The sequence below is a fragment of the Heptranchias perlo genome, chromosome 28 (genome assembly GCF_035084215.1).
Source record: "Heptranchias perlo isolate sHepPer1 chromosome 28, sHepPer1.hap1, whole genome shotgun sequence".
Lineage (NCBI taxonomy): Eukaryota > Metazoa > Chordata > Chondrichthyes > Hexanchiformes > Hexanchidae > Heptranchias > Heptranchias perlo.
In genome coordinates this window covers 16,189,404-16,215,324 of record NC_090352.1, presented here as the reverse complement: position 1 = coordinate 16,215,324, position 25,921 = coordinate 16,189,404, and the positions used below count along the sequence as shown (strand labels likewise).

At 45.1% G+C, this 25,921-nt stretch overlaps 1 protein-coding gene across 5 annotated transcripts in view; it reads left to right on the top strand.

Annotated features, from left to right (window-relative positions):
- Positions 1-25,921, top strand: part of LOC137344882 (RIMS-binding protein 2-like) — a 236,175-nt gene that overhangs the window by 191,765 nt on the left and 18,489 nt on the right. For 3 of the 5 annotated variants that reach the window (XM_068008128.1, XM_068008126.1, XM_068008129.1), the window contains exons 18-24: positions 1,136-1,609; positions 2,343-2,780; positions 4,938-5,111; positions 8,398-9,699; positions 15,276-15,399; positions 20,442-20,626; positions 24,367-24,535. In XM_068008128.1, coding sequence (XP_067864229.1) covers positions 1,136-1,609; positions 2,343-2,780; positions 4,938-5,111; positions 8,398-9,699; positions 15,276-15,399; positions 20,442-20,626; positions 24,367-24,535 — 2,866 coding nt within the window. The remainder of the gene's footprint in view (positions 1-1,135; positions 1,610-2,342; positions 2,781-4,937; positions 5,112-8,397; positions 9,700-15,275; positions 15,400-20,441; positions 20,627-24,366; positions 24,536-25,921) is intronic. The other 2 variants (XM_068008127.1, XM_068008130.1) reach the window with 2 other exon arrangements.

Genomic DNA, 25,921 nt, shown 5'->3' with positions numbered 1-25,921 from the left:
TGTCCACGACACCACACAACCCTGCCACGGTAACCTCTGCAAGTCATGCCAGATCATCGACACAGATACCACCATCACACGAGAGGACACCACCCACCAGGTGCATGGTTCATACTCCTGTGACTCGGCCAACGTTGTCTACCTATACGTTGCAGGAAAGGATTCCCCAGAGCACGGTACATTGGCGAGACCATGCAGACGCTGCGACAACGGATGAACGGACACCGCGCAACAATCGCCAGACAGGCGGGTTCCCTCCCAGTCGGGGAACACTTCAGCAGTCAGGGACATTCAGCCACCGACCTTCGGGTAAGCGTACTCCAAGGCGGCCTTCGAGACACACGACAACGCAAAATCGTCGAGCAGAAATTGATAGCCAAGTTCCGCACCCATGAGGACGGCCTCAACCGGGATCTTGGGTTCATGTCACGCTACACGTTAGCCCACCAGCGAACAAATGCTATCTGTTTTTAATATAACGGGTCATTTGCTGGATTTCTCTGCCTTCCGGATGTTTCTGACTCTCTCTCTCCGTTTTTTTTTTCTGTTTGTTTTTTTTTGTTGACTGTATATTCGGGGGCTCTGTAGGTAACACCTCTTTGTCTGAACACGGTGATTGCCTTGGCAACGGGCAGTTGCAAAGACTATCTGTAATCACCATGTATTGTTCTGTGATTTATAAATGCGTAGGCTTCGAGGAGTTCCTGACATTTACCTGAGGAAGGAGGAAGCCTCCGAAAGCTTGTAAATTTCAAATAAAATCGTTGGACTATAACTTGGTGTTGTAAAATTGTTTACAATTGTCAACCCCAGTCCATCACCGGCATCTCCACATCATGGCTCCCCTTTATTGAACATTACTCTTCTGATCTGTGTGCAGTCTGTGCCAATTCCACCTTTAATGCAGTTCATTGGATGCTGCATTGATAAACATAAAATTAATATGGTGATGTTGTGTGATAGAAAGCGTACACACAGTCTGCAAATTGCGGTTGCTTGTACCACTCAGAATGATGACTCATTGGAAATTTGCTGCGTAACTCAGTGGCTTTAATTAAATGAACAGTAGGAGAGATTTGATGCAACTTAACCTTAGTTTCTCAGGACGATATAACCTTCTCTGATTTCTTCTCAGATTATTGAAGTGACATCTCCCACAGCTGGTAGTGTACTAGTTAGACCCAGCCAGATTCAGCTACTCCAAATTTCTAAGGAACTCACTGTTCGCACCATGTCTCCTTACGGTGAATCAGCAGACTCCAGCCCCGTCAAAATTCCTCGAACACTGTTTACATTTCCTCTGCACTCTATGCCATTACAGACTGCCCCCGAAACATGTGTCCATCCTGACACCAGTGTTCCTGTCAGTAAAGAATTACCCAACGTGGATTTTAAGGATGAATCTAAGGTTCTGCCTGGGATGGCCTCGGACAAGAGTCCCAACTGTGAGAGTGCCACAAACTGTAATGGAAATGAGCAGAGAAGCTCTCCGTCTGCTTTTAAGACTCAGAGTCAGGTGGCTGATGCAATGCCAAATTCAAAAAGTATCACTTTTGAAGAGCCAGCATCTGTTCAACGAGAAAACACCAAAATGGAAGAAAAATTGACGGTAGGTGGCCCTTGGGCTCAGCTGTTTTCAGGCGCACCACACCAAAAAGCAGCTATAGTAATATACTTCTCGAAAACAGCTTGTACATTTGGTGGAGTTTTATAACACTGTGTCAGTGGAAAGCATTAAAATGCTATCAAATGTTCCATTATGGAAAAAAAAGTATAACAGAGAAATTTACTCTGCCTGTTTTGGGGGATGGTTTCAGTTGCCTAATTCGAGGCAGAGGCTTTTTTTGGATGACTGATCTGGGGGCGAGCTTATTTCGGGGTAGCTGGTTTGTGAGCGAGACTATTTTCCAATACCTGGTCTGGGGGAAGGTGCCTGGTTTGGGAAGAGGCTGAGAGATGTGGCAGAGAAACTGGTTTTCAGTGCTTGGTTTTTAGGAGCAGGGTGGCAGATTAGCTTCCATCGCCTGGTTTTAGTAACTGGCTTGGGGAGAGGCTGGCTTAAGTATGTGGTTTGGGGGGGAGAGACTGGTTTCAGTAACCGGGTTGATGGGGATATATTCTCAGTGATTAATATTCAAATTTTTTTCCTCTCTTTTTGCTTTCTATTGGTGTCTTGGTCTAGTCTCTATGGGTAACCTTAAAGACACTGGGATCAAAGTGCTCCCATTCACCTGTGAAACTCTGGTCTTTCACGTGGTTCTGTGACTATTTGGAACATCTTCTAATAAGCCCCAGAAGTAGATGTCAGTAAAAGTTAACATAATCAATTGATCATTTTGCAGGATGGTGCTACAGTTTTGTTTGATTGTTGTGAGGAAGGCAAAGCTGAGGAACAACCAAAAGAGGACACAGAAGATTTGGAAAACACCCAAATGAGGAGGCCAGCTGGCTCACTTGATGATTTTCTCATAGACTCTGAGCAGAAGGAAGACCCTGATGTCTGTAACACATGCACTAAGGAAAATTCTGATGAGAACATTCTGAAAGATGATCCAAAGGACCAGAAGATGGAGACCACCAAAACTATAGAAGCATCAGCCAGTAGCCTTCCACAAGAATCCAAACAAGAGTCAGAGGACGATGCTTCCCTGAGTAATATTAGGGTGCCATCGATCCAGGAATTTCTGACAGATTCAGAATTAAAGCAAGAAAAAATACATATTCCAGGGGAGGAGCAGATGATTGAGCAGTGCCAGCTCGGATCTGAAGAGACTCATCAGGTTTGTAAAGAGTGAAATCACTGACCCTCTGGTGCTTTCTTCAAGCATAGCATTATTATTAATAAGTTGAGAGTCCCAATTGGATAGAAGTAAATAGCTACTGGGGACAGGTAAAGGTGAGGGGGGAAAACTGGGCACTGCATTCATTTTGTACATTTCCTTTAACCTCTGGGACCTGTTTCAAATCTATGCCTGAATGATGGGATTAAAGCTTCAATAATGGTAAAGTTCCTTAGTGAAATTAGTTTGGGACAGTGTCATCCTAGTTCTTAGTAGGCATAGAAAAATAACTGCCGAAAATCAGATGAAATTGGGCCCTGCACTTTCACCTTGGGACTTGTGTTGAAATGGAAACCAGATTGTGAGGAATTAAAACAAAGTTAATTTAGCCACTCTCAATCTATTTCACATAGGCACAAATCTACAATTTAGACTACCTCAGTGGACATTAATTATGTTTGAATCACTGCATGGATGGTGACAAACTGGATGGAGGAATGGGTGGGATGACAGTGCAGTGTATTGATGCACCAATTAGCTGCATGGGATGGCAAATGTCCTCCTCTGGTGATGCCCTGTATGATTAGCTCCAAATCTCAGTTCTGCTACTTGCCACGCAGCAAGACATGGCCCTAGAGCAAAAAAAGATCAGAGGGCGTGTGAATGCAGAGGTGAGTTTAGGAGTTAGCAGAAGGAGAGATTATCTGTCCAGTATCATGGCCGAGGAATAAGGACCTGAGAAGATAACTGAAAATGATTTCTCGAATTATAGTTAATGGTGTCTCCAGTCTGGAATTACACAGCAACAATAGGAGAGCACAAGTTTGTTTAGAAAGAGGAGAAAACCTCCCTATCAAGGATTGTCACAGATTGTTATGGAACAGATTAAGTGGAATTGTTACAACAATTCAAACTTAGGCCTGTTTCAGTCTTTGCTTTCAAACATGCAAAAAAAATCCCACTGAAGTCAATTACTTTTCCAGAGAAACTCAGTGAGAAGCCTTTATTAATCTTCTTTTGCCAGCTGAACTCAAACCTTACCCTCTCCTACAGGCTCCCCTGTCCATCTGCCTACTAAATCTAATTCCTCTTTTTGTGGATTCAGGGTTTCAAATGATGGTGATCTTCCCCCAGTTGTCCTTTCATGGTGCTGGTTGTATGCCTGTTTTTCCTTTGGAGGGAGAGAAGACAATGTAACAGGACTAGTGTCATGGAGACTTGCCCCATATGAGGCCATACATGCCAAGTAGATGAGGTGAAGGTGCCTTATCCCTTTAACATAAGTGTGCTTGAAACACAGCAGAAGCCCTTCTGGCAGGCAATGTGAGTTCAGAGAGTAAAGAAGGTGCTTGAGAGTTTGGAGTCGTTGCCCTTGGCAGAGATTAGCTTCCCTGATACTCGAGTGCTGAGCGATAATGACAGGTAAAGAGGTGAGTGAAGCTGTATGAGTGCTATAGGAGGTCTTGGCATCAGAGCTTTGGCTTATCTTAACCACCCTCTTTTTGCATTATGTGGCAGTTCTTAGGGTGGTGGAGGTTGCACTGACTGCCTCTGTCACCACCACCCAGACAGCTTGCGCCACCCTATGGGGCCTCCTGCCCATCAGGTGATCCCTGCTAGCCCTCACTTCTACCAGCAGCACCTCTATGGGCACAATGGAAAATCTGGGGGCCCATCCAGCTGCTGGCAACCTCAAGGCTGCTGCTCCTTCTGCCATCCTGCTGAGAAGTGCTGTTGCCTATGAACTGGCCACAGTGGTATGCCAATGAATGGTGACTTTCTGGCCTCCAAACTGCTCTGGATGACTAATAAGGGCTCTGGGAGAAAGTTGAAGCAGGTTAGCAGCAGTTTCACGTTGTCGGGTGTTAGGACCACCCTGCTAACAGGAGGAATATCCAGGTCTAATGTCTGAAATCGTGCCACAGAATTTTCCCTTTTTGGTCACTGAGTTTCGATTTTGTGGTGAGGGGGAGCCGAATGAAGTGAGTGTTAAGTTGCGGTTGCCTGAAGCTGAGCACCAGATACATTGCTTCTCATTGAATTCCCTGGGTGCATCACTACTTGCTGAACGTACAGCACAGTCACTGTGCACCAAGTGCGTTGTTACTTGCAACATTTTGTGCACTGGCTTTTTCTTTTTTTTCTTTTCACCTCCAGCAGGTGAATAAAGCTGAGAATCATGAGAACGAGGATTACCCCCTAGAGAGCAGTCGCGGCTCAGACCTCTCAGACATCATGGAAGAGGACGAAGAAGAGCTGGGATCAGACACACAGACAAATGAAGAAGTGCAGCAACAAGACTGCAGTTTGACCAGGGAGAGCTCGCTAAAGGTAATGATCTCAAGCATCTATCTGGATATGTCCATTTTGAGTTTATGCTACTAGGGAAAGACCTGGGCAAGGATAATTAAGAGATCTCAGATTGAGGTTTCTGCAGTTCTGGAGAAAATTGTAATGCTTTCCAGAGCAGGGAAGTGAAAAGCTTCTCCTGCCTTGACAGTAGCGGATTGAGACCTTAGAGCCTGTTCTAGGTTTGTAGCCTGAACCTGCAGGGACCCTGGCATTTGCTGGCCCAGTAGACTGAACCTGCAGGCCCAGTGGCATTTGCTGGCCAGCAGATTGACCCAGTAGGTTTGTGAGCTGCAGGCTGGGAGTCTGAAGTGTGGGAACTCATTCAGTTGCTGCTGGTAACGCACCAAACACAGCTTCATTAATGTTACCTGGCTTCAAAAGGACACAGCCCAAGTTTTGAGAGCAACACTGCTTTAACTTCATTTCTCCTTAGGACAAGTGTTTGGATCCATATTTTTGGCTGTTTGTGTCTCCATCACAAGTGTAGATATTGTACACTTGGTGGGGTGGGGGGGCAGTAAACCCTATCCTGTGTACTCTGTGGGGGAAAAGCAGGGTACCCCATCCTGTGTACAAAGTGAATTACACCAGTGGGAGGGTAGAAGTGAGAAAACTGAACAAGCAGTAATAGATAATGTGATTTGAAGAGGAAGTATGATAGAATATTAACAATGCAAATAAAATATATCAAGGGAGACCAGAGACTATACCAGGGCAGGGCATGTTTGCCAGTAATGTGAGAAGGTGCTACCTGTCCCCACATAATAGGCAGTTGCTTTCTCTTATGCACTCCAGGAACTTTTGTGTGTTGTTGGTAGAATCACAAATATCAAGAGTTTAAAACCAGCAGTCTGACTGAGGTCCTTGTACGGTGACACAGTAAACAGATGTCACACAGTAACAGATGTTCCAACTCAGTGGGCCATTGGGCTGTCCAGAAAATGCAGTTTGATAAGTATATAAAATGTTTTAACATTCTGCCTCAATGGCTAAATGCACCACCCAGTGTGGTCCGGAGTTACACGAGAAAGTCCTGGATTCCATTACCTGGTCTGTGCTGAGTCAGGCCAGCAGATGGAGTCCTTGAGCCAGGGAGGGGAATCTTAGCCTGATTCTAAATGCTATTGAATGACTCATGCTGGAAAGTGTGTCGACATCAGGTGACGCTTGGCTTGCCTGTGATGCTCTCAATTGATCAAGTAGCCCGTCAACACTCTCTGTGCAGGCTCACAGGTGAAAAATGGCGTGGGTACTGGAGGGTTACCATAACCCAACTTAAGTCAGTACCTTCAGGGAAGGAAGAAACTTGTTCTCACCTGGATTGATGGCTGAGTAGGAATTCTACCCCAGTTCTTACCCTGTGGTTGGCATGTTACAGCTCCCTGTCAGTTCCATTGTTGCAGCGAATATGCTGGGAGACAGGAGCAGCTCCATGAGGGAACTGGTTGAATGTGAAGTGGTGTATTGTTCCTAATGCACACACATGTTAAGATACTCCAGCTTGAGTAAACACACTCACTGCAATCGGATAGCCAATTCTAAATTTCAATTTTGTGTCTGGTCAATAAAATATAGCTGTAAGGAATCAAAATGGCAGCTGTGACCAACATGCACTGAGCTGCTAGCTCTGTAAAATGGTCATCATGAGACCACCTTTGGCAAGGAAGTCATTTTATTTTATAGTAGAAGTGGGTCTTTCTTGATTCCTTGCTTGTCTGGGTAGCACTGTTGGCATGAAGTAGCAAAATGTTAACAGACCCTGAAGACTGAAGGTGGCGGAGGGAGAAGCAATACACTCTCGAGTCCTTGCACCTTTTGTGTGATATAAATGGGAGATTCCCTTTATAAATACACATTTGAACCTACAAATAGTCACTGTGTGGAGTCTATATGTCAATGCACGAAGCACAGGGGCTTCAGAATAACAGTGCAACTGTATTTGTATGTTACATACTACCTAAGATCATTAATTAATTGAGAAGTGTTAATTGATGTCCTGCAGGAGATGTTTTCAATCAGTTCCATGCAGTGAAACCTGAGTTAATGGGTCACCTCAGCACACATCGTTAGAAATTAGATTCTGAGAATCACTTCAGTACTGTCATATTTTGGGATCCTTTGACCATTTTTCTACAGAAACGATTTGGAGCAAGAGTTACTTAAATGTGTTTTATAGCACAGTTTATTCATGCAAGTTTTAAAAAAGGGATCAGAAACGAGAGGTAGTTAAAACACTGAAGAGCTTGCTTTGATTTTGTTTGCTCATGGACTGTAAATAATAAGCAATTTGTTAGCTTATCTCGGTAACCAATAAACACTTCAAGCCCATTGTGTAAGAAATGCTAGAGGCTAGTTAGAAGCATGTGAGCTTGTTCAATCATTTCGACACGATTCACCTGAGGAAGGAGGAAGCCTCCGAAAGCTTGTGGAATTTAAAATAAATTTGTTGGACTATAACTTGGTGTTGTAAAATTGTTTACAATCTATTTGAAGGCAGACTGAGCAAACATGCACTGAGTAAAACAGCGGAGTGAATATTGACACCACTATGTCAGCCAATAAGTTGGAGGCAGTCGGGATTTGTGGTTTTAATTTACAGAGTCTCTGAACTCATGGCCGAAACTACAACAAACAGAATCTCCCAAGGAAGCAGGATTATTTCTCCAGCAAAATGCAGTAAATGGAGGATAGTTACATAAAACAAATTACGAGCGTAAAATCAATCCCAGTTACTTACAACAGTGCAGTCTCCAGACTTGATTGACAGAGGAATTATCCAATCTTCCCCATTCTGGCCGGGACTTGTGGTGTCACTGTGTGCAGCCCGTCGAGGCCTGCTTTGTTTCTTTTTAACTTGCATGAACATACTATGCTTTAAAACATAACATGTAAAGTAACTTTTTCCAAATCCTTTCTGTGGGAAAATGGTCAAAAGACTGAATGTGACAAGCACCCACCATTAACAATTTGATTCACCTTCAGTAACCATCATTAGCAATCGGAGATTCTAGGAATTCCAGACTGCTCCAGGTGACTACGACATCAGGTTTCACTGAGATGTAAGTTGCAACTTTTTGTATTTTAAGCTTTTTCTCACTTTGTTATAATTTTGGGCGCTCCGCCTTGAGCTGCTCTCTGGATTTCTGTTGCTTTACTTGTTTCAATTTTCATCTTTACTTTTTTTCTTTCTTTCTCCCTCCTTCCCCCCCCCCCCCCCTTCCTTGCATGCACTCAACCACTATACGTGTTAACCATATCGCAACAGCCTGAGCAGTATGAAACTGATAGCGATGAGGAGTTTCTGGAGAAAATTCTAGAACTTCCTCTGCAGAAACACTGCAGTATGAAACTATTCAGCATTCCTGAAGTTGCAGAGGAGGAGGATGACGAGGAGAAAGACAAGGAGGCCATCTGTAGCGGCAGCCAGGGTGGTACGAGAAACCAAGAGCAAGGAGAAAAGGCCTCTGACCACTCCCAGGAGAAAGTGCAATTAGAGGAACAAGATCAACTATTTAAATGTGTGCAAATTAATTCTAAAAACCACAGACAGAGAGACCAAGCCTCGAATTTTGGTACCAAAAATCAAGAATTGGGAGAGAAGCCAATCTCTAACATCAGTCAGGGTAACAGCAAAAATCTAGTGCAGGAGGCCCTGGGTTCTCATGTTGAACAGAGTGATCTAAAAATCATGGACTGGGAAAAGGGCTTACTCTATGACTGTACCTGTGATCAGAGCAAAAGGCAGGAGCCAGGTGAAAAGCAGCCTCACTGCACCAAGACTAACATCAAAAACAAGGAATGGGGTGAAGAGGCGAGTGGGTATGCATGTCCTGGTGCCAAGTTTCATCAAAAATACCCCCAGAGGTATACCAGGTCCCACCAATGGGAAGGGAAGACTTCAGAATACACACAGGACAGCACCATTGACGACTGTCACCTGAATGCCACTGAATGTTTAGAGAAATCACGACTAGAAGAGAACCACAGGGATGTTTTAAAGCTGGGTGCTGTTGATCCATCATCTGTATTACAGATGCAATCTCAGGCACGGATTAAGCCCACAGATCCCAAAGAGGTGAATGCAGCAGTAACTGGGAACCCTCATTACAACAGGAAATGTCAGGTATCTCACAATGACCTAGAGATAGATATAGAATATGGCACCGAGGAGGAAGAAGAAATGCTGACTCCCAGCCTCCATTTCTGCCCACATGTTATTCATCTGGACCAAATGAGATCAGGTTGGTGGGACAGCGGCCAGACAAACAGAGAAGATGTGAGTGACTGTTCCAGCCAGTGTGAGCCTACTCAGTCAAATGGACAGAGGCAGGCCTCTGTCGAAGACAATGTTTTTGATTTGAGCTCTGGTAGCACCAAGTCTCCCCGTCATCATAAGCGGAAGGATAAGACTACTTTCCCCAGGAGCCTGCTACATTGTGAACGAGAGAGGCCAAAAGGAAGGATTGCGGAGGCGAAAGAGTTGGAGGCTTGGAAGATGGAGTCTTATGAATTGGGCAGGACAAGGGCAAGGGCAAAGACAGAGCCTGAGGATTCAGCATGTACACGGGTGTGTGTTTATCTCACTGTTCACTTACTCCATCCTTCTCTTAGTTCTGTTTCAGGTGGCTATCAGTTTGTTTGACCTCCTTGTGTGCTTCCCTTTGTGTGTCGGTGATATGCATCTCCTTTATTTTTGGTTGGTAGTGTGAAGCAGTAGTCCATGCTTTCCTAGCATCAATGTCCTTCAGCCAGCTGATATCCAACTAAATTAAAATTGAACCTAAATTAAAATTGGACCTATCAATCAGGTCATCAGTGTTACAAAAATTATTAAGCATTAATTATCCTTCTGGTGCAACTGGATACCAGCATTGGATGCAGCACACTCTTTGCATTTAACAGAACAGGGAGTGGAGCCTCAGGGCATTCATTCAGGTTAATGCATGTTTCGATGCCAGGAAACAATAGTGATGGTACCAAGCAGTAGTGTCACTAGGATTTCAGCAACATTTAATGATCGGTTTATGAAATGTCACTCGCCCAGCACTACATTTATAGATTCTGCCTTCCAAACCTGGCTCTTATCTGGAGAGAACTTTTTAAGCTGTATAAGACTAGGATGAAGTAATGATTGTTGCAGGTCTGTCACAGGACATGGGAGCAATTTGAGGGGGTGAATTAAGAATGACACATAGGATGTGTATTGGCTTAAGTTGAATTTTGGCTCTAGTGTTGGTACCAATACACTAAACCAACCTAGTGACAACACTGCTAGTGTTTGTTGTAGTGATTGTGAGTTCAGTGATCCTATAACTTGTGGTTTTGGTTCAATGCAGCTGGTGAAATGGCAAATAAATGGAGTGCTGTTCTGCATTTCATTTCTTAAATGTAGAAATCTTTCTAATGATATGTTCGCACTCTGAGGTTCTGCCTCAGCACTCTGCCATACAACTTCTGGGTAATCATGTAGAGGTGGATGAAAGCCACCTGCATGAATTTCTCCCTCTGATTTTCTCTTCTTCTGGGAGTGCTTGGCCCCGTGGTGACATGACTGGTACTGAATGCTCCCTGTACAGGAAATCAGAGACCAGCATCCTAGCAGGGCTCCAACACATTGCAACACTCTAGACCTCAATCTCAAGATTTGATTTTTAATGTGAGCATGTATGTTATCAGCAGAGGTTCAGGACAGGTTGCAGTAATTATGTAAAGTACACTGACCAGAAAGAATACAGGAAGTACCGTGACTACTGTGTATTTGGTTCGAAATTTCTGGGAAATGGTAGACACATGGAACAGACTCCCAGAGAAGGTAACTGAGTTTGGCTCAATTGACAGCTTAAAGAGAGCTGGATCGATATCTGTTGAGAGGGAGATTGAGAGTTATGGACATATTAATAGCACTCTGATTTTTTTTCAGGTAAGGTAGTGGAAAAAGCTTAAAGTTTATTGAAAATAGGGATAAATTGGCAGGAAGAGGTAGCTCATGATAGAATAATCAGACATGGACTCTGGATGGAGTGGGATCAATGGGCCAAATTAGTCTTCTTGCTTTGGACTCTAAAGTTCTTAAATAGAAACACGTTGGAGGGATAAGAGACGAGTCCTCTTCTCACAGGCAGCGTTTTGTCTACAGTCTGGTGTTAAACAGAATCACACCGAGTGAGGTTTGTCAAATGGAAAAGTGTAGATCCCAATGGAGAGTACATGTGTGACTGCTCCAGCCAACTAAGAAGGCATCATTAAAGATAGTAAGTAGATCAACAGGATTCAGACTAGAGACTGGGTCATTTGTAGACTATATACTGTAATGTCCTGGGAATCATAAAATACCAAGCAGCCCCTGTTAAAGCAGAACCAAATAGTCCATTGTACATAAATGAAGAGCAAATGGTTTGTCATTGATTACAATATATCAGGTTTAGTGTACTTTACTTAATGTCCATTATTAGTTGTAGGGGAGTTTGTGAAGTTCCCATTCTAAGTACTGAACCTCAGTAAAAGGTGAGCTGATTGAATTGGTCCCCACAAACACTGGAACCCTTTCTTAATTCACAAATGCATTTAATTTATGGGATATGTTCCTTTCAGAAGCTTTCATCTACACACAGTCTCCTTCAGTGGATGGATAGCCTGAGTGAGGTGTGCATTTCTCCATGAGGCCGGTGCTGCAACTGGCTCTGCTTTGTTCCCCACTAACAACATATGCCAACCCCAATATGACACCTATTCTGTACTCTCCCCTTGTTCTCCATCGGGTAAATACTCTGTTTCTAGGGGTATTTCATAAATGAATGGAGACATTTTATGAATGAAGTACATGGTACAAAAAGGAATGAATATTCAGTTCTCTCCCTGTGTCATTTGGTAGCACTCTCACCTCGAGTCAGAAGGTTGTGGGTTCAAACTCCACTCAAGGACGTAAGCACATGATCCAGGCTGACATTTCACTGCAGTACTGAGGGACTGTTGCACTGTTGGAGATGATATTAAACAAAGACCTCATCTACTTTTTCCACCATTTCAGGTAGACATTAAAAATCCCATGATAATATTGGAAGAAAAGCTGGGAATTCTCCCAATACCTGGCTAACATTCCTTCTTGAATCAGCACCACCAAAATCAGATAAACTCTTAGAGCATCCTAGCATGTTAGCTATTCATCATATTGCTGTTTGTGGGATCTTGCTGTGTATCAAAAGGAAAAAATTGCAGGTCTACAGAGATAGGGCAGGGGAGTGGGACTAGCTGGATTGCTCTTGCACAGAGCCAGCACGGACTTGATGGGCCAAATGGCCTCCTTCCTTTCTATGATTCTATGATCAAACAACTACTATGTTTGCCTACATGCGTCGCTGCACTTCATAGTAATTCATCATGGGGTCCCATGAGATATTTCTGAGAGATGTGGTAAGTTGTAAATAAATGCCAATCTTTTTGTTTTGTTTTATCTTTAACTTTTCTAGGAGTGCTGACCGTTAATAAGAATAACAGACTTTGTCTCCATCACTCTTGAGATTTGGAATAGTTGCAGTAGACTTGGCTCAGTCCTAATTTGCTGAATATATTCTGCTTGTGGACAGACTGTATGTGTGGTATGTTTGACTTGCATAGAGCATCATTCTTCGAGACGGTGTGATTTACTCAGCTAACTGCCCTCACTGGAGGTCACTGGCTTCTCTCTCACATTAATAACAGAGTAAAAAAAGAAACACCCTCTGTTTTAGGGAGCTTTCCTGGTGGCCCAGCTGGTTAGAACAGTGAATAATTAATCTGCACGGAAGAGGAGTTTTGATTCTCAGCTAGGGTGATTGTAGGAGTGCTAGATATCCTTGGATTGTGGAAGGAAAAATCAGCCAGAGTCTTTGCATCTGAGGACTATTCGGTCATCGCTGCTGAAAAGTAATGCGGAAATAGAGTGAGGACAGGATCTGGGCTTGTTTTAACATTCCCTGTCTAGGCTCACACATGAAGAATGGCCACTTGAGTGAGATATCTGAGGGCAGCAGGCACCCATGGAACCCACACCCCTGAATTTAGTCAACACCTTAAGGAGGGGAGAGAATTGTTGAAAAAGGAGATAAATGCTCTCCATTTAACAGAGTGAACCAGATATAATTAAATAAGTAATAATCCTTACAGTCACATCGTGGCTTCCAAACATGGGCACAGCACAAAGTGCTTCATGCAATGAAATGGTGCAGACTATCAAAGCATTTGATAGTCTTCATTCAGCTGTGGCTGCAGTGGAATTACAGGCATAAAATGGCCGCCACGAGGGCCAATTTTAGACTCTACCCAAAGAATGCTTGAAAGACATCTGAACTGATTTTGGCTCGAGCCATTTCTCAGGGACTCCTTGTCAGACATACGTACAGTAGGGGCCTAACGACCGTTTTAGTCGAGAACAAAAGGTGAGTTTTAAATAACATTTTAAAAAATTGTTGCTGAGGAGCAGGAGTGCTCCCCTAACTCCACAATATCCTGATCGGCTCCACCCCCGCCTGCCGGACTCCACTCCCGCCTCCCGGGCCCCATCCCAGCTCCTCGGCTCCACCTCCCACTCCCAAATGCCGCCCCGGTCCCGGACTTCACCCGCGCTCCTGGGGCTCCACCTCCATCTCCTGGGCTCCACCCCCGTTCCTGGATTCCACCCCCACTCCCGGGCTCCACCCCCACCTCCCAGCAGTGGCCTGAAATTTACCTTTCTAAAATGGGCGAGCTATTTAGGCTCAGATCATGTTTTCACGTAATAGATTCAGTTTGTGTTGGGTATCATTCAGAACTGTGATATCTGTCTGTTGGCTGGCTACCCATCACTGAGATCCAACACTTTTTGGCAGGGTACTGCCTTGTGGCAGCAATCAAGCTTTGCTGTTTGTTTCTAGTCCATGGGTTTCACTGGAAATTGGGTAATGAGTCACAGTAGCCTGCCCACCAAAGTGTAAAGGCTTTTTCATGGTGTGTAAAATCCCTGCAGCTGATAAACCTGGAACCGCTGTGAGCCTAGTACTGCTCAAAGGTTTCCACATTTCCTACTTTCTGTCCTCGGATTCTTATTGACCCAAATATGCAACTCTCCTCTACCGAGCTATTGATTCTCGTTCAACATGGACATGCAATTTGTCCTCCAAGATCCTCACAGACTGGGACTCATCCTCACATCTTTCATCACTGCATAAACAGCTCAGTAAACAAAATGCTTGGCAGTTATGCAGCATTGTGAGGGAAGAGTGGTGCCTTCACATGCCAGCGCAACGTGGCAAGTGAAGTATGTGTGAAAATCACTGTAGGCCGTGCACCAGATTAGATTAATTCCCTGGATGAGAGGATTGTCCTATGAGGAGAGGTTGAGTAGAATGGGCCTATAATCTCTGGAGTTTAGAAGAATGAGAGGTGATCTCATTGAAACATATAAGATTCTGAGAGGGCTTGACAGGGTAGATGCTGAGAGGTTATTTCCCCTGGCTGGAGAGTCTAGAACTAGAGGGCGTATAGTTGCAGGATAAGGGGTCAGCCATTTAAGACTGAGATGAGGAGGAATTTCTTCACTCAGAGGGTTGTGAATCTTTGGAATTCTCTACCTCAGACAGCTATGGATGCTGTGTTGTTGAGAATATTCAAGGCTGAGATAGATAGATGTTTGGACTCTAGGGGAATTAAGGGATATGGGGATCGGGTAGGAAAGTGGAGTTGAGGTTGAAGATCAGCCATGATCTGATTGAATGGCGGAGCAGGCTCGAAGGGTCGTATGGCTTACTCCTGCTCCTATTTCTTATGTTCAAATGCAGAAAATGGGAATGGCATGTGTGCAGAGAAAAATCATCCTGTGCAGAACTAGCAATCAGTCATGGTCTGTGGTGAGTTTATTGATGTGTGAGGGGCTGGTGAGGGTGCAAATGACTGTGGTGAGTTTGCTGGTGTATTTAAGATTGTGGTGAGAGTACCAAGTGTATGAGACTGGTCAGTTTGCTGGTGGGTAGGTGCCAGTGTGCAAGAGACTGTGGTGAGTTTACTGATGTGTAGGTGCTCGTGTGTGAAAGGCTGAAGATGAAGTATAACCTGGAACGGTTACATATGTGCTGTAATCTGTTATTTCTCAGATCTTCTTGCTTCGATCTTTCTGTGTTGATTGTTTTTCAGGGCTTTGCAATAAACACAGATTCAGTAGCGCACTGTCTTCCTGACTCTCCTGCAATACAAGCTTTAAATCCCAAGAACATCCCATCACTCAAGCTCAGCAGAAGGGAGTTGCTTCCTTCCAAAGGTCAGTATCAGCACTTCTTCACTGCAACTTTCAGGGTCTCCAAATTAAACAGAAAAGAAAATCCCCAGTATTGTAGTTTGTCTCTCACCCAATGGAAAAGTCTTTGTTGCTGTTATAGTCTCTGGAGCTTTTTATTGTGGAGTAGATGTTGGAAAATCAATGTCGCAGTTATCGTGCTGATTAAACCCAGTCCAACTGGCACTGTCCCCATAATTGCTCACACACTCAGTAGTACCTCAAAGCCATGAAAAAAGCTAATGGTAAGAGGCATAGAATATAAAAGCCAGGATGTAATGCGAATCTGTATAAAACCTTAGTATGACCACAGTGTGCAGCTTTCGGTTCCACGCTACAGGAAGGATGTTGAGGCAATAGAGAGGGTACAGTACAGACACACTTGGATGCTGCCTGATATGAGGAAATACAATACAAAGAACGACTTTAAAAAACCGGGCATATTTGTGTTAGCATAGAATAGAAGTGATTTGATAGAGTTGTTTAAAACTGTTGCGTTTTTTAAAATTTGTTCTCAGGATGTGGGCAACACTTGAAAGGCTATATTTATTTGCCCGTCCTTAGTTACCCTGAGAAAATGGTGGTGGGCCTACTCCTCGAACCGCTGCAATCCTTGTAGTGATGGTGCTCCCACAATGGTGTTAGGTGGGGAATTCCAGGATATTGACCCAGCAACAATGGTGGAATGGCAATATACATTCAAGTTTGGATGGCATCTGACTTGGTGATGATGGTGCTCCAATGACATTACTGCTCTTAAGAACATAAGAAATAGGAGCAGGAGTAAGCCATATGGCCTTGAATATATTCAATGACTCAGCCCTCTGGGGTAGAGAATTCCAAAGATTCTCAACCCTCTGTGTGAAGAAATTCCTCCTCGCCTCAGTCTTGAATGGCCGCCCCCTTATCCTGAGACTGTGCCCCCTATTTCTAGACTCTCTAGCCAGGGGAACCAATCTCTCAGCATCTACCCTGTTAAGCCCCCTCATAATCTTATACGTTTCAATGAGATCACCTCATTCTTCTAAACTTCAGAGAGTACAGGCCCATTCTACTCAACCACTCTTCATAGGACAACCCTCTCATCCCAGGAATTAATCTAGTGAATCTTTATTGTACCGCCTCCAAGGCAAGTATATCCTTCCTTCGATAAGGAGACCAAAACTGTCTCACTCAGGCCCAGTACTACTGTAGTAATACTTCCTTACTCTTGTACTCCAAACCCCTTGCAATAAAGGCCAACATGCCATTTGCTTTCTTAATTGCCTGCTATACCTTCATACTAACTTTTTGTGTTTCTTGTACGAGGACACCCAAGTTTCACTGAACAGCAACATTTAATAGTTTCTCACTATTTAAAAGATAGTCTGTTTTTCTATTCTTCCTACCAAAGTGAATAACCTCACATTTCTCCACATTATACTCCATCTGCCACCTTCTTGCCCACCCACTTAATCTGTCTGTATCCCTTTGCAGACTCTTTGGGCCCGATTTTAGCAGGGGTGAGGGTTCTCGGCGGGTGGGCAAGCGCGCCCGGTGAAATTAGTGGGTTTCCCGCGCGATCGTAGCAGGCAACCCACTAATTGGAGCCACTTACCTGCTCCTCCGGGTTCCCCGCTGCTGGTCTGCACATCGGGCTGGATCTGTCAGCTGGAGGCGCTCTATTTAAAGGGGCAGTCCTCCACTGACAGATGCTGCAACAAATAGCAAAGATGACTGCATGGAGCAGCCCAGAGGGAAGGCTGCTCCCAGTTTAATGATGCCTCACCCCAGGTATCAATACATGGGGTGAGGAGGAGGGGGAGGACGCAGATCTTCCACCCGGCGGGCGGGAGGAAGCAGCCTGCCTCTGCCACCAGGAAGGCCTGGCTCGAGGTGGCAGAGGAGGTCACCAGCGCCACCAACATATCGCCCACCTGCACACAGTGCAGGAGGCGGTCCAATGACCTCAGTAGGTCAGCCACAGTGAGTACACGTAGTCTTTCCCCTACACTCCGTCTGCCACATCACTGCCCCCACCCCACATCTCCTTCTGCACTGCCAACACTACTCTGTCACATCACCCCTCATACCCACTCAAACCCCATCCTCATCTTACCTGCACCTACTCACCTCGCCAGTACTCACCCCGCCACTACCACACAACCCAATCCTCATACAATCTCATGGCTCTATCCCATACTCACCCTCTCGTGCATCTCTCTCACGGCCAGCCTCACTCAACCTGCCACCACCTGTGCTGCAGCCACAGGGCATGCATCACATATGTGCAGTAGGCAGCGTAAGGCAAAAGTGTCGTGAGCATGAAGGGGATGCACAAGGGTGTTTGAGGGTTTGTCATGGTTGTTACTTCTATTGAATGTCAGAACAACTCACATCACACATTATATTGGTACCACTACTGCCATGTCTTCGCGAATCCTGTCCGGTTTGTGCAATAATGCCCGCTCCTGGGTATCACTATGAGGACCCACCACTGATGCCACACATTGTGTCACTGCAGAGTGGGTGTAGGTGTATTTGCAGGGCTCTTCTGCGCAGACGACTGAGAGACATCGGCGATGTCCCCGGTTGCACCCTGGAAGGCTGCGGAGGAGAAGTTCGGGAGGGCAGTGGTGACTTTGACAGCGACAGGTAGGAAGATGGTGCACGGGCCAGCCAGGAGCAGCTCGGCATGAAAGAGGCTGCAGATGTCCACGGCTACATGTCGAGTGACTCTAAGCCTCCGTGTGCACTGCTGCTTAGAGAGGTCCAGGAGGCTGAGCCTCGGTCTGTGGAACCTGTGGCGAGGGTAGTGCCCTCTGCGACGCAATTCTCTCTGCGGTAGCCCTCCCTCCTGCTGTACAGGTGGATGTGTCACAGCACTCTTTTGTGGAGCTCCACGTGTCAGAGGTGGACGGCGTGGATGGCGAGGCTGGTGATGCTGTTCGCCCTCCGAGGAGGTCATGACTGCAGCTACGGCGGCCCCCATCCGCAAGATGTACATCTGAGGGGGTCCGCAAGGTAGGTACATGTCTCCGGACCCCGGGGTAAGTGTGCAGGTTGGTGACTTTGACCGTCAGGAGGAGGGTGGTGGAGGCCAAACTTTGTCCCAAGTGACAGAGTGGCCTCCTGCAATGGGTGAGGGTCTCCCACCCCCCCCCCCCCCCCACTTGTCAAATGGACCTTTGCAGCTGCCACAGGCTGACAGCTGCAACACGTCCATTCGATCTGGGAGTGTTTCCCCCAGTGTGGGAAACAGTCCCATGTTGATCCAAAATCACACACAGTCCCTTAATCAGGTCAGTTAATGACCTGAAATAGCTACATAAATACTCTCAAGTGGCATCCCGCTGGCTTTAATTGCCTGCGGGATTCCCACCAGCGGGGGCTGCGCGCGCACGCCGGCGCGTCAGCGGGGAACCCGGAAGTGGGCGGGATCGAGGTGGGATCCGGTCGGGATCCTGGATTTTACGATTTTCGAGGCCCCCCCTGCCGAGAACGCACCCGATAGCAGGTGCTAAAATCGGGCCCTTTGTGTCCTCCTCAGAGCTTACTTTCCCACATAGTTTTGTATTGTCAGCAAACTTGAATACATTACACTCGGTCCCTTCATCTAAGTCATTAATATAGATCTCGTCCTTCTCGGTGGTCGAGGTCACAGAAGAGGAAGGTGCTGCAAAGTAATGTTAGTGAGTTGCTGAGTATGTAGATCATACATACTGCAGCTGGTGATGGAAGGGGTGGATATTGAGTACAGTGCCAGTGGTGCCAAAAAAGTAAATTACTCTGTCCTAGATGATGTCAAGTTCTTAAGTGTTATTGTGGCCACATCTATCCAGGCGAGGGGTGAGTATTGAATCACACTCCTGATGAGCCTTGTAGATGGTGAAGAGGCTTTGAGGGGTCAAGAGGTGAGCCATTCATCACAGATTACCCAGCCTCTGCCCCATGGTGTTGAAATGGCTGGTCCAATTCAGCTTCTGGCCAATTGTGACCCCCCAAGATGTTGATGGTAGGACACTCACCTTACACCCTATTAGAAATGGATCATATAATGTGCCCTATCTATCAAACACACTCTTATATTCTTTACAAATAGATCATACAATATGGCATGTCTATCAAACACACCCTTGTATTCCTCTTACTGTTCCCACTGAGTGCAAAATAGGTCCTTCTGACTTTCTACACTGGTGTTAGAAGGGTCCCTCCTGCTGTCTGCACTGAAGCTGCCATCCACACTGAATGTGAGACAGGTTCCTCCTATAGTCTTGGTAAGAGTTTCACCTGGTAATCAACTTGTGCCTCAGGTCACTTAGTAAAATTCCAATGAGAGCCCAATCTTCATCTTAGAAGTTGCATTCTGTATAATCCCACTGCACTGTTTATACATTACAGAATGCTGCTCAGGTTCCAGTACCTACTATGCCTCTATTACATTACAGCACACCACCCAAGTCTCATTGCCCACAGATTCCTGATACATTATAGCATAGTGCCCATGTTTCAGTGCCAGTGCTATTCTACTAATCCAACTACTGTACCCTAATACATTACAGCACACTGACCATGTTTGTGCCCTTGAACAACTCCTACATTACAGCACACTGCCTAGTCTCAATGGCAACAGGTCTTCTATTATGGTATAGCACAGTGCCCATGGGACTCCTATTACATCATAGCACACTACCTATGTGCCCATGAGTTCCTATTATTTTACTGCGATATTTTCTTAAACATATGGGAGAAAAATCTAGAATCACAGGCAACAAAGGACACTTTTGGAGACAAGTATCACTGAAGGTACAGATCAGGAGAGTGCACTGTATTATCTTGGGATGGTGCTGGCAATGGTAATGAGGTGTTAAAAGAAAGTATTGCCAGTGCGATAGGCTGTGTGACTGTCCGCTGTGTGTACCTGCCTGAGATATTTGCTTGCTGTCGAAAAATTGCCTATTCTGCGTTTGGCCTGAATCCTAAAGTAATGTGAATGAGCTTCGTCAGGTCCTCACCTGCTGTCCTCTTGATTTCAACTTCACTTGCAGAGAATTCTAAAGGTCGAGAAACTTCAATCCTGGATGGATATGAGGAGGCAGAGTCAAAGGGAGCAGTAGATGGTGGTGTTATTCGCATCTTTGTGGCTTTGTTCGATTACAATCCTGCAACAATGTCACCGAACCCAGATGCTGCAGAGGAGGAGTTAGCGTTTAAGGAGGGTCAGATCCTAAAGGTGAGAACACAGTATCTATAGTAACATAATTTCTAAAGCCTGCCTCTCTCGAGGATGAAAGAGACATGCTGGGAATTATCGGTACATTCCATACATGTGCAAGATTGTAGTCCTGAGGAAGGAGGTCGCAATATCACATGTGAGGCTCTAGCTAAATGTGGGAGAGTTCGTCAGCCTATTGTTGGATCATCAAAGATTGGTCTGACTGCAGCAGGTATTTCTGCCTGTCCCAACCATTTGTGATGAGTAGGATACTGATTGATTTGCCCTGACAACTAGCTCTGTTTGTGGTGAGGGAAATTCAACTGTATTCACTTTTTAAAGGAACTCTCCTATTTAGGTTATGGTTATAAGTACTGCAGGAATTCTCAGGCTTTTTGTAGCGCATACATTAATGAAAGCAAATCTTCAAGTATTCCCGTCTGCTCAGCTATTTAAACTCTGATAGCTGACAGAAAGAGGCTGCAACAAGTGGCATGGATACGGTGTGTTTGTTCACAAACAGCTTCTGAAAGTCACTGATTGAAGAGGCAAGGCATCAATATTAAATAATTAAACTGTAAGTGGAGCATGAAATGATTGAGAATGTGACGTACAGTGTGATAGAACTCTCTAAAGCAGTGTGTTGTCAATACACTAAGGGCTAGCATTGCAGATACAGATAGCGATCCCCTTCCAAACCATGTCCCTGTTACTGCTGCTGCTATCTGCTGCTCGGCACAAGCACCCTCTGCGGGTTTACTGGAACGTGTGTGCCACATTTCCCATTGTAGGCAGTATGAAGCAAGGACAGACATGTTCCGCAAAGATAGCTATGGGTTTAGCAATTTGTTCAGGATGGGCAGGTGATTGTGGGGACCTGTGTGATGTACATTTTCAGTATAAATAAATGGTAATATCTGCCTCCTGATATTGGCAGCAGTCTATATAATATCATGCACAATAATATTCCCTCAGAATCCTCATAGAATGTTAAAGTTGAATAAAGAAATAATCATGGGTAGCACACACTGCCAATGTGCTGCTAACCACGCAGACCAGAAAATCATGGGATCGATCCTGGGTCTGTGGTGTGTTAGCTGTACTCAGTTAGGGCAGCAGTAGGAGCACTGCAATTGGCCTCGAGGTTAGGGAAGGGAAGCATCAGCCACGGTTCCTGCTCCTGTTCATTGTCCAGTGAACTCCTGCTGGTAAGTATGTATGTGTATGCCACATGAGGACAGGATCATGATCGGCTGTGATGCCCTCCATGGAGGGAATAGTCTTCTGGCACTCGCTGTCTGGGCTCACACATGAAGAATTGTCAATTGGTTGAGGCATCAGAGGGTGCCTTGGACTGTATTTCAGCTAGAGTCAGCATCCTCAGGAGAGATGGGGTGGATATTGAGGGGAAAAATGCTATAAAAACAAAAATCTTTCTGATTTCCTTTGTTGAGAGAATTGACAGCTTTTTTGTCAGTAATCCTGCTTGACTCTAGATAGCAGTGTATGCTTACTGGTGTCTGATCCAGCTCAACACCCTCCATCCAGGCCATCTGGGTTCTCCTCAATTCTTAAGCCCCTTTGCTCTGCTTCTAATGGGGGATTAGAAAAGGGATTCTTCACTACTGCTGAGTTGTAGACAACAAATACTTGTGGCTTTGAAGCCTCCAGTGTTTCATTTCGTGACTGCCCAGTTTCCTGGGCAATAGGTACAGCCGGGCTGTTCAATCCTCTATAAAGATTGTGGCCAGGCTGTTGGCACTGAGTAAGAATTATTATAGCAGCACCTCGAGAGTTACTAGTGCTTAATTCAGGCCTCCATGAATATGCCAGACCACAAGAGCTGCTACACCTCAACATTTTGTATCACCCCAAACACAGAGAACCAGTGTGAATTTTCACACACTGACATTGGATCTGTCACGCAGACAGTGTGAATACCTGCAACTCTGTCCATTGCACACACAGATTTTGCCTGAATTGGCTGAACCAAGGTTGCTTGAATGTGCATTAACCTGCGGAACCTCTAATATGTCTGTGGCATTGCACTGTCATGACAGATCTGCCTTTGTACAGTTACCACTGTGTCATTCTGCAGAATGTACAGCAAGAAGATTGCCTCAGCAAAGAATTTGCATGAATATCAATTAGTGAAGAAACCCTGCATCTTTGTAGTTCAATTAACATCCAGATCTTGGTGAATCGGAGCAGAGAAACCCAAGCAGAGGGCTCCTCACTTGCCACAGCTGTGGAAAGAAGTCTCAAAGTAAAGAGCTGTTTTAGAAATGTTATTTCTGTCAGACGTCCAAGACTGCTTATTTCCAAGCTCTAGTTCTTGCTGCTAAATGATTCCTGGTTTCAGCAGCTCACTGAGGCAGTGCACCCTGTGACTGTGAATGTTCTGATCCCTCCATCACTGTGACTGAGAATGATCTGATCTCTCTGTGACTGAGAATGATCTGATCTCTCTGTGACTGAGAATGATCTGATCTCTCTGTGACTGAGAATGATCTGATCTCTCTGTGACTGAGAATGATCTGATCTCTCTGTGACTGAGAATGATCTGATCTCTCTGTGACTGAGAATGATCTGATCTCTCTGTGACTGAGAATGATCTGATCTCTCTGTGACTGAGAATGATCTGATCTCTCTGTGACTGAGAATGATCTGATCTCTCTGTGACTGAGAATGATCTGATCTCTCTGTGACTGAGAATGATCTGATCTCTCCATCACTATGACCGAGAGTGATTGATCTCTGTTAAGGTGATGTGGAGATGCCGGTGATGGACTGGGGTGGACAAATGTAAGGAATCTTACAACACCAGGTTATAGTTCAACAGTTTTATTTGAAAATCACAAGCTTTCGGAGGCTTTCTCCTTCGTCAGGTGAGTGTGGGATTCCATGGAAGGTACTGCATATATAGTCAGAGAACAATGCCTGGTGAACACTATTCGACTCCTTTGATTGCCTTGACAACGGGCAGTTGGAAAGATTATCTGTAATCACCAGGCATTGTTCTCTGACTATATATGTGGTACCTTCCATGGAATCCCACACTCACCTGACGAAGGAGAAAGCCTTCGAAAGCTTGTGATTTTCAAATAAAACTGTTGGACTATAACCTGGTGTTGTAAGATTCCTTACATTGATCTCTGTTAATGCATTGATGAAGGAATTTTCCTACATGTTAAATAAATAAACAGTCAAAACGCAGTGTCAAAAATGTTAAAATCTGCATCCTTACCAAATTATGCCATTCATAGAATCATAGAAGTTTACAACATGGAAACAGGCCCTTCGGCCCAACATGTCCATGTCGCCCAGTTTATACCACTAAGCTAGTCCCAATTGCCTGCACTTGGCCCATATCCCTCTATACTCATCTTACCCATGTAACTGTCCCATTATCTTAGCAGATTGCACCATATCCACGAGATCCCTGGGTCACTGTTATAAACACTCTGACACTACAGGGGTACCTCAAGGGGAGGGAGGGGGCAGATGCATGGACAGAGGATATAGCCACTATTACACATGAGTATATTTTCAATTGCCCACAGAATAACATTAGTAATGATGGTGGGAACTTCCTGTCTGGTTACATCTCTTCCACAGAGGGATGGCCTATTGGAGCATAGGGTCACCACTGGGGAGGGAAGACCAAAGTGGGGCTGAGCTGAGAAAGTGAGTGAACCTGGAGTAACTTGAAGGCGAGACTGAGGGAGGGGTCTCCATTCTGAATAATCTCATTGCAGGTATTTGGTGATAAGGATGCCGATGGTTTTTATCGCGGAGAAAGCAACGGCCAGATTGGCTTCGTGCCATGTAACATGGTCTCAGAAATCCAAGTGGACGATGACGGAGTGATGGAGCAGCTGTTACAGCGGGGTTATCTGGCTCCCAATACATCCATGGAGAAGCTGGGTGAGTGGTGCATTGCACTGATAGTACTGTTTAACTGACACTATTGCATTCTATTTTCAAGTTGAACAAATTCAAGATATGGTGTAAAGTACTGAGTACTTAAGCTGGGCCAACACTGAGTTTTTTTATTCGTTCACGGGATGTGGGCGTCGCTGGCGAGGCCGGCATTTATTGCCCATCCCTAACTGCCCTTGAGAAGGTGGTGGTGAGCTGCCTTCTTGAACCGCTGCAGTCTGTGTGGTGACGGTTCTCCCACAGTGCTGTTAGGAAGGGAGTTCCAGGATTTTGACCCAGCGACGATGAAGGAACGGCGATATATTTCCAAGTCGGGATGGTGTGTGACTTGGAGGGGATCGTGCAGGTGGTGGTGTTCCCATGTACCTGCTGCTCTTGTCCTTCTAGGTGGTAGAGGTCGCGGATTTGGGAGGTGCTGTCGAGCATTGTTAGTTTTTTTCTAATGCTGCAATAGAAATTATTAACAGGAGAGAGGGAAGTAAAGTTTGGCTGGGTTAGGAGTGAAAAAGAACTTGGTTTCAAATGGGTTAGGGTTAGGAGAGAAGGTAGTGTCTAGGGTAGGAGTGAGGGGGACTGAGTTTGACATGTTTTGGAATGAGAGGGAGGTATATTATATTTGGTAGTAAGAAGTACTAGCCCTAAATTTATTAACAGTTCCCAGCTGAAGATGTCTAAACACTGAAACTCGTCACATCACTTATATGTGATGCCATATATTGATGCCCTCACACCCTTCTCAGTTTTCCAAATACAGAAACGATTTCCAGAAGGATCCTGAAAATTACTAGTGGTTCTTCAAATTATCAGGATCATTGGCCCGTCATTGGTCAGTGTGTCCTAATTGAATGCTGTTGCTTATTCAGATTGTATGCATTAATGCATATTTTGGCCCCAGCCCCAGATATGGCTCCTGACCCCAGCGTGGGCCTGGCCTTAGCCCAGGTTCAGCTCAATTTCCTTCCATTAGTGTTTCTGTATTGCAGAATAGTAGTTATAAACAAATGATAAGGACACAGGAAGCTACATCTCTGAAGTTGTCAAGCTCACTGCAGGAGCATTTGTTAGTTTTTTTCTAATGCTGCAATAGAAATTATTAACAGGAGAGAGGGAAGTCAGGTTTGGCTGGGTTAGGAGTGAAAAAGAAGATGGGTTCAAATGGGTTAGGGTTAGGAGAGAAGGTAGGTTTGTTTAGGGTAGGAGTGAGGGGGACTGAGTTTGACATGGTTTGGAATGAGAGGGAGGTATATTATATTTGGCAGTAAGAAGTACTAGCCAAGAGTAAATTTATTATTCCTGCAATCTAATATTGCTGCTCCAGTGTGGGAATGCTAGAGACGCCCATCATCTGCAATAAACAAGACCTGATCCATG